The following is a 9,467-nucleotide window of genomic DNA, read 5'->3' as shown; positions in this document are numbered from 1 at the left end:
ACCGCACTCTCCCAAGTGAGCCTCGGGCTTTGCAGGTCCTTGGCTTGCATCTTCTAATCCTTAGGTCTCAATTTAAATAGAATGGAGAAGACTCTCACACTAACTCTTGTGAGTGCCTGAGAGGAAAAACACTTTGAGAGAAAAAACACAAAGTGTTGATTTTGTTCAGCAGCAATCAACACAGAAGACTTCCATGACCAAATGTGTAGGGATTTCCCCACCAGCAGGCAAGCAATCAGTTCTGTAGCAGACACCAGCTGGGTGCCCTCCAGTTTAATTTCGGCACTATCTACACTACTGATAGTGTCAGATCCCACAGATTAAGGGCTCAGTCCCCAAGACTGCCGCTTCCTCTCAATTTCAGATGCCATTGGAAAGCCCCAGGTTATAGAAGCCTGCGCTTCTGACTGACTGGCTATAAATCTGGGTTCCCACAACATGCTCCTTGGGTTTGATTAACTTGCTAGAGCAGCTCACAGAACTCAGGGAAACATGTTTACCAGATTTTATAACAAAGGATATAGATAAAGAGATGTGTAGGGAGAGGTATGAGGTAATGGGAACAGAGCTTCCATGCCCTCTCTGGAGCTTCCAAACCTCCATGCGTTTGTCTATCTGGAAACTCTCCAAACCCAGTCCTTTCTTTGGGTTTTTATGGATGGAGGCTTCATTACATAGGCAACATTGACTGCATCACTGACCACTGATGATCAATTTAAACTTCATCCCCATCCTCCTCCCTGGAGACTGAGGGTTGGCTGAAAGTCCCAACCTTTTAATCTGGCCTCAGTCTTTCTGGTGACCAGCCCCCATCCTGAAGCCTAGGGGCTGCCAGCCTTGAGTCAACTTGCTAGCATACAAAAACATCACTTTGGAGATTCTAAGGATTTTTGGAGTTGTAAACCAGGAAAGGGATGGGGACTAAGATCAAATACATATTTCATAATCTCACGGTGCACTTGTCATTCTTAGTCCTTTGTTTGCTAGTCTCTTAGGATTTTACATATGTACATATTTACTTGTTTCTGATGTTGGCCCACTAGAATATAAACTTGAGAGCAGGTTTCATATGCAGCTTGTTTACAGTTGTATACCAGGCGTCCAGTATAAGGAATGCACTCAAATTTGCTGAATGAGGGGCCGGCCCGGTGGCGCACTGGATAGTGCGCCGCTTGGGAAGCGCGGCGGCGCTCCCGCCCGAGGGTTCGGATCCCACATACTGACCGATTCCNGAGAATTGGAGTAGAAAGCAAAAACAGGTTTAATGTAAAGAATAAGAAATACAGACTTCACAGGGAAAATGTGGTCTAGCTCCAGATATTGAGCAGTGGCTGCAGCAAATTTAATGCACAGTGAGAAATACACACTTTATAGCCAAAGTGCAGGCCGGTTCCAGAGTGAACAGCAGCCTGCTAAAGGCAAGTTTAACATAAAAAGTAAAATATACACACCTCATAGGTGAAGTGTGAGCTGGCTCCAGAGACAATGAGCAACAACCCCACCTTCTTCCTGGATTCTACTTTTATGGTTTGGCTCTCTATACATATTCATGCTATTTAATGAATATTCAACTATGGGGGTTGTACCCAGTTATGTAACAGATTATGTAACGTAGCCTTGTACATGCTTAATTGGTCTCTCTGGAACATGCTCATCTGTCAAATTCCACTGAATACACTTAAAATATGCTAGATGCTCTTTAGTGCCACCAGTGGAAGGTCATTCATGGGATAAACTCCTTTCTCCTGAGCATGCTCAACCACCGGAATTACTAAATCTGCCTCCTGCCCTCTCAGTCTCAGTGTGTTGGTGCCAAAAATAGGTGCAATAAGCAACAGTAGCTCAGTTCCTCTGGGAGGGGCCTGTGTCCTAAGGGAGTGGTTTGAGACCCAGAGGAGTGGCCTCAAACCCAACCCCAGGGAAACTGAGCACCTCCTGTCTCAATGGGTGTAGAGCTAGGGCTGGGTCTCTGGTGCTCACAGACCCCTCAGGCCCATTCACAAACGCTTCACACGCAGGTCTACCAGCTGGGTAACTGGACAAAACGGTCCTTGGAGCCTTGGTTGAAGAAGGAATAGTCTTTATTCAGCACCCACAACACTATGAGCTAGGAAGTACAAAGAGAAACTCCGATACTCAACTGCTACTAGCAAAGTCCACTGAAAAACTGAAACTGAGCAGCTGCCAGCAGAGTAAACATGCTCTATTTTTAGACGTGAGTTCTGCAGGCCAGCCTGCTTTACAAACTGAAGAACACACACAAGCAACAAACTAGAAAGATACATGGGTGCACATGTGCACTAACTCCACCCACACACAATTTGTTTACAAAGAAATGTGGAGGGAGCCTGACCAAATTATTCTATTTCCCTCAGAATGGGCCACATAGAAAATAATGGTACTGTACTTTTATGGCATACATGGTATCACAGAAAAGGCTGTGGTTATCCATGCTTGGGGGCTATGGGTGCCTTAGGCCTTATCCTGAAATTCTGAAGAAATAAACACCTCAGGCAGATCTGTAACCTATTCTCAGTGGATTTCTCTTTCCCTCTGTTGGAAAGCTGTAATTAAAGCAAAGAAAGGTACCTATTTCTAGGTGCCACTGGAATGGGAATTCCCTTGGAACATTTTTATTTTACTGGGATATAGAAATTCAGACAACTATTAGTAATGTTGTGCTTTTTTTTTTTTTCAGTGCTATATGCCAAGTGGACAGTGTAAGGGTCGCTGAGGAAGGAGACAGTAGCCAGGTAAAAGAAGAAAAGATTTTATTAGCAAGTAGCAAGCGGACATTCCGGGCTGAGCTGAAAAATGGTGTCAGCACGGAGAGGCAGTTGGTTGTCTTCTTTTATAGAGTTAAGATTGGCATCTGGCCTAGCCTAGGAAGACGGTTACAATTGTTCCATTCCTGGTACAGCTTGCTCATGGGAACTGAGTCTTAGGGAGACAGAGACCTTGGGCTAGTTGGGGAAAGCAGTTACAATGTTACACTCTGGGTACAGCTTGTTCAGCCTGGTAGTGGGAACAGAGTCTTAGGGAGATAGAAACTTACCGCTTAGAGAAAACCGAACGGTGGGAGCTTGCTAAAAGTCAGGTTTTCAGTTCTAGGGACCTAACAGAGCTGGAGCAGTAGGACTATTTAAGATTCATTTTTTTTTTTTTTTTGACCGTAAGGGATCACAACCCTCCGCAAGGTGTGGTCTGCACCATGCTCAGCCAGCAAGTGCACAGGCCATCCCTATAGAGGATCTGAACCCGCGGCCTCAGTGCTTTGAGCGCCGCACTCTCCGAATGAGCCATGGGGCTGGCCCTTAAGATCCATTTTTTCCTTAAGTACCCTAAGGTACTTTTGTGTAAACATCAAGATGTGACCTTGCATGCCAGGTGTTGGACACAGTGTTAGTGGTGGACAAGAATTAGTTTCTGTTCTGGGTCCGGTACGGGGGCAACACTGAGGGTTGCGATCCGTTGCCGGACACGGAAAAAGACAAAAGACAAAAAAAAAAAATTTGCTGAATGAATGAAACTCATGACCTTTTTGTGAGAAGCACTTATTTGAAACATAAATCTTAAAAATAAGTATTTTCTCTTTATTTTTCCAACTTGTGTTATATATAAACTGAGATACTGATTTTTGAGGCCCATTAATGTTGGGTAACATAAACTTTCCCTTTGTGTTTCATATGGAAGTTTGAATTCACAGGATAATTAAAAAACCCACAGCAACACATTACCCACATTTACCCATATTCCTTGCATAGTTTGAAAACTTTGATTTCTTTTCCTTTACACTGACTTAAACCCTGGCAGCTTGGGCCTAATTTACAAGCCACTAAGTATATAACTGGAAAAGAAAAGAGTGCGAGTGCCCTATTTCAAAACTTAATTCCGAAGATCTAAGTCAGACGGAATCGACCCACATTTCTGCCAAGGGTTTGTCCCAAGAGACGAGCTCTTCTCCTCTGGCCACTCTAGCCAAGTTGGCCGACAGCCCCTGAGTACTGGACACAGGCTTCGTGTCCCGATTTTGGGTCAGGGTTACTTTGCAATCGTTAGACACGACCAGGAGGTGCGCATTTGGGGCGTCGCCGAGCCGTTTAAACCAATGAATCCGCGTTCACTAGTCCTTCCACCTCTGCTTTATCTGGCAGATGCTCCACAGGTTTGCACGAACTCCCGAGTGCTGACCTTCCTTCTCCCTTCTCCCGACTGCCCAGACAACTCGGACGGCCACTCCTCCCAGGAGGGGTGAGGGTGAAGTTGGAAAAACCGAACTAGGTCTACAGCAGAGAATCAAAACGCAGTTCGACGGACGCTTCCGAGCGCCGGAGGGGGAGGCAAGTTGCACCCGCGCGCAAGGGGCGGGCCGGCTCCGGCCGCTCGCATTTCCTGTGACAGGGGCCGCCCCGGCCTCTCCCTCTCCCGCGACGGCGGGACCATTTCCTGAATCGCTGAAGGGGAGGGAGGACTAGGGCGCGGCCCTACCATTTGCGCAAAGGGACGGGGGTTCAGAGAAGGAAAGGTTGAGGGAGGCGAACACGGTCAAGAACGCGGAAGTTCTGCTGGGGCTGTGGCTCTCCAAAATCGTGCAGAAACAATTCTTCCATTGGTCAGAACTCCTCCTTTAGGCCACGCCGGCCGGCTGTTGGCTCGATACTGGAGCATCCCCCCTCCCCGCGTTCCCGAGGTGGTTCCGCCCGAGAGGCCGGCGTCTTTCCCCCGTTTGCCGTTCAGGCGGAGCTACAGGGACTTGCCGATAGGGGTGACGGCGGCAACATGTCTGTGGCGTTCGCAGCCCCAAGGCAGCGAGGCAAGGGGGAGATCACTCCCGCCGCGATTCAGAAGGTGAAACCTCGCGCGGTAGGGATGCCAGGCCCATCCCGCCTCTGGGAGAGACACCGGGGGCAGGGCCGGGCCGGAGTCGGCCGGGCTGGGGGCGGAGGCGGAGGCGGGCCTGCTGGGAAGCAGCAACGTGTGGGAACCCGAGCTGTCCCTGAGTGGGTGGCGGAAGGGGGCCAACCGGTTTTTTCACCGCGTCCTTTGCGCATTCAGGCTCTTTCCTCAGGCACAAAAGCACCAGCAACCGCCGCCCGATTTCTCTAGGGATGGGGTGGCGTTCGCGTGGCGGGGCGCGTGCGCCCGGTGGTAGCGGCCGCGCGGGGAAGCGCTGTGTCGGGGCCGGAGTTACTTTGGCGTCGCTCCGCCCCGCGCGCCGCGGCTGCTTCGTGCGGATCCAACCTCAGGTCGCGGCAGGCGGAGGGAAAGTCGGAGCGCTGGGCGACACCCTGCGAACTGCCGCCGAGTTTGGGAGCTCTGAGGAGAACTTGGGGGAGTCTGCAGGGGACCTTAGTAGAGTCTGAGGGGAGGGCGAGGAAGAGCCCCATGAATTGTGGGGTTACCCCCGGTGCCGCCGCCTTCCTTCTGGGTCATCCGTCCTTATATCTGCAGCAGATGTTTATTGAGCGCTTATTCTAGACGCTGAGGCTGCCGTGGTAAGCCATGGTTCCTGCCTTCTTGGAGCTTACAGTCTAGTGGAGACAGTCGTGACTAATTACTGTATAATCGCACTAAAATACACAGGGAGCTGCGTCCTTTTTCGAGGATAGTGCTGCCGCGGTCTCTGCTGTTACTGCTAGTTGGGGACATAAAGGTTCTTTATTGTCCTCTACCACTTATTGACTATGAGCAAGCCAGCATTCAAAATTTTAGTGAGGTAGACTTTGAAAAGTTACTTGCTAAATTCGCAGTTTGCTTTAAATATTTCTGTTTTCTTCTATGCAGTGGAGCAAGGATGAAAATAGAAGAAAAGTCAACTTTTAGTACCATTCAGAGCACCGTTGTATGTTCATAGGTTATGTTAATCGGGTTCTTTTTACTGTCAGGTTCTTTGTAGTGGGGCATTTGACATTTGCCCAACTGTTGCTTTATTTTATGAACAAACTGGCTTGGCAGTGTCTGGAAGTGCAGTGCTTTCATATAGGGCGCTGGGCTGAGTTTGCAGCCCGGCCAGCAGCTCCGAGTAAACGCGCGTGCAAAATATGTTTGGGGGGGGGGGTTCACCCTTTTTATTTTCGGACTCTAGAGAAAGTCTTGAGTTGTCTCTTTTTCTATAACGAGTTATCCTTATATAAGTCTTAAGATACTTATCATGGGTGATTAATTCAGAGAATGCTGATCAATTATTTTACATCCTCAGATGAGAAGAGGAAAATACATTCCAAATTAAGTGCTTCATTCAGCAGTGTGAGAGATTGATACTAGATATGAGGCAGGTATGCTAACGGTGAAGTTAGGTCGAGAGAGATACTGGAGAAGATAGTTTGTGAAATCGTTAGTTTGGTTATTGGATTAGTGCAATTTAAGGACAATTTTTTTTTGAATCCAATGATTCTGTTAAATAACTGCACTTATTGGAAGGACATGTTAATTTTTTTTCTCTTAAGTTAGGATTATGATTCACGTGCAGGAAAAAAAAAATCAGTGTTAAGTAGATCTTAGTTTTTAATGAAAAGAGTTATATTAACTTAATGGTTAAGATAGAGTGATTATGGTATCGTACCGCATGCTTTTTTCATTGAATCCTGGAAGGGTGGAGTAGGTTCACGAGGAACATCTTCTGTCGATGTTACAGATAAATCTGAGCTCCTGAAAATTTAAGTGGTTTGCTCAGGATAGCAAAGCTGGCACTAAAACTAACTGGCCTTTTAATGGCTACAGTCAGTACTCTTTCCTCAATTTCACTTTACTTAGGTGAATTATTTGACCCTCAAAGCCAAGATTGCTTTAAATTGTTATGGCGGGGCCTGCCCGGTGGCGCACTGGATAGTGCGCCGCTTGGGAAGCGCGGCGGCGCTCCCGTCCGAGGGTTCGGATCCCACATACAGACCGGCTCCCGCTCACTGGCTGAGCGAGGCGCGGGAGCAACACCGAGGCTTGCGATCCCGTTGCCGTCCCCGGTCCGGTACGGGGGCAACACTGAGGGTTGCGATCCGTTGCCGGACAAGGAAAAAAGACAAAAGACAAAAAAAAAAAATTGTTATGGCGATAGAATGATAAATAGATAAGTTTTTTGTTTTTAAACTTTCAAGACAACGTACTTGTAAGGTGAACTTTAAAGTTTGTAATACATTTTAGAATACATGTATAGAAATTATTATGTTTGATTATTATGCCATATTTGGAGAATCACAAAACCATACGGTTATAAAACTTGGAAACTAGCGAGCTGCCTCATAAAGCCTCCTGGGATGAAGTTTTCACGTATTTACTTTATTCTGGATAAGGACAATTTTTTTTTTTTTATACTTCTAAAAAGCGTTACATTGATACAGACCCAACTTGGATTCTTCACTTTTAGTCTTTACTGCTAAAGCTTCTGTTACAGATACCAGAGATAATTACTTGTTTCATTATAAAAGAAATCCAAAATTTCTATTCTTGGTTTCAGTTAATAATTCAGAGGGAAAATAATTGGCATAGAGATATTAAAAAATTGTTGATTAAACGTATCATTCCAAAGATGTAAAATAAGATTTTTTGTAGCATAAGAAAGACCCAAGTGCATTCAGTTTCTGTATAAATAAAATATTTCTAGAAATATGAAGGAAAAAATATCAGTTATTGAAAGGTTTGTTCATATGAACTGTCTATTGCATATTTTCACAGATTTAAATGGTTTAATACATAATGAAATTCTATGAGAAAGAGCTAATTCACTAATCTCTTTAAAATGTTTGTTTTTAAAATAAATTTAAAAATATTTTGTAGCAGCAGGCAGCAACATTAACAAAAAAGTAATTTTAAGGGAGTTTTATTTTGAATGTTTCCATGTTAGCTTAATGATTTTATATTATGTAATGATTGTTTGGGGCTAACAGTATTTTGTTAGGTGATCTACTTTAGAATTCTTTTACAAGCAGTATTTATTAATGCTCTCCCTCCCCGAATTTTCTAGATTTTGATTTTACTTGATGCATTAGATTTACAATAAACTTTTTCTAATTTTATTTCAGATGTTGGATGAAAATAACCATCTTATTCAGTGTATAATGGACTATCAGAATAAAGGAAAGACCACAGAGTGTTCTCAGTAAGATTGATATGAAACTTTTTGTATTCATTTTTCTGTATTGGTTAATTTTTTACTTTTCTTTTTGATAACAGCTTTAAGGATATATAGTATTCAAATACCATACAATTTACCCATTTTAAAGTATACAATTCAGTATTTTTTTGTATATTTATAGAGTTGTACTACTGTCACCTCAGTCAATTTTAGAATATTTTTCATCATCCCCCAAAGAAACTTCGTAACCATTAAAAATCACTTGCCACCCTTCAACTTCCAATCCCTTACACTCTGACAACCAATAATTTACTTTCTGTCTGTGTAGATTTGCCTATTGTGACATTTCATATGAATGGAGTCATATTACAAATGGTCTTTTTTAACTGACTTTTTTCACTTAGCATAATGTTTTCAAAGCTTATCCATGTTGAAGCATGTTATCAGTACTCATTCCTTTTTATTGCCAAATAATGTTCTATTGTACAGCTATACCACATTTTATTTATCTATCAGTGATGGACATTTGGATCATTTCCACTTATTGGCTGTTATGAATAATACTTCCATGAATATTTGTGCACAAGTTGTTGGATGACTTTTCTTGATTTTTACAAAAGGAAAATTTCTTTTGCAAAAGGGGTGGGTGTGGGGCCGGCCCGTGGCTCACTCGGGAGAGTGCGGTGCTGATAACACCAAGGCCCCGGGTTCGGATCCCACATAGGGATGGCAGGTTCGCTCATTGGCTGAGCGTGGTGCTGACAACACCAAGTCAAGGGTTAAGATCCCCTTACCGGTCATCTTTAAAAAAAAAAAAAAAAAAGGGGGGGGGTGGGTGTCTGTTTCTTATACTTCTTAACCTTGCACTATAAAATAATTCACATTTGTGTATAATCAGATCTATGGAAAAGTTAAATCTTCTCATAGGTAGGATATTAAATTATATCCCTATTTGTGATTGAGAAAGCAAAGCTTATATCTAGTAAGTAGAGAATTGATTATCATTGGTAAGGACCAAAGTTTCTTATCTTGAGCTGATGTGTCTGAAGTAAATTGTATACCCTAATAGGATCTGATGTGGTAGATTAAGTTGAATATTTTATCAAACATCTGTAGAAAAGCACTGTTCAGTAGAAATATGAATGTGAAGGGCCGGCCCGTGGCTCACTTGGGAGAGTGCAGTGGTGATAACACCAAGGCCGCGGGTTCGGATCTTATATAGGGATGGCTGGTTGGCTCACTGGCTGAGCGTGGGGCTGACAACACTAAGCCAAGGGTTGAGATCCCCTTACCAGTCATCTTTAAAAAAAATAATAATAATAAAATAAAAAATAAATGGGGGGTGCATTTTTTATTTTTAATTTTTTTAGAAAAAAAAAAAAAAAAAAAAAAAAAAAAG

At 43.9% G+C, this 9,467-nt stretch overlaps 1 protein-coding gene across 1 annotated transcript in view; it reads left to right on the top strand.

Annotated features, from left to right (window-relative positions):
* Positions 1-4,742: 4,742 nt before the first annotated feature.
* Positions 4,743-9,467, top strand: part of SS18 (synovial sarcoma translocation, chromosome 18) — a gene marked incomplete at its 3' end in the record, with an annotated part of 64,219 nt that continues 59,494 nt past the window's right edge. Inside the window, exons 1-2 of the mRNA XM_008586647.1 lie at positions 4,743-4,848; positions 8,016-8,092. Of these exons, the coding sequence (XP_008584869.1) occupies positions 4,780-4,848; positions 8,016-8,092 (146 nt within the window). The remainder of the gene's footprint in view (positions 4,849-8,015; positions 8,093-9,467) is intronic.

This window comes from Galeopterus variegatus, unplaced genomic scaffold (assembly GCF_000696425.1).
Source record: "Galeopterus variegatus unplaced genomic scaffold, G_variegatus-3.0.2 Scaffold4065, whole genome shotgun sequence".
Lineage (NCBI taxonomy): Eukaryota > Metazoa > Chordata > Mammalia > Dermoptera > Cynocephalidae > Galeopterus > Galeopterus variegatus.
This window is presented reverse-complemented; position numbering and strand designations above follow the sequence as displayed.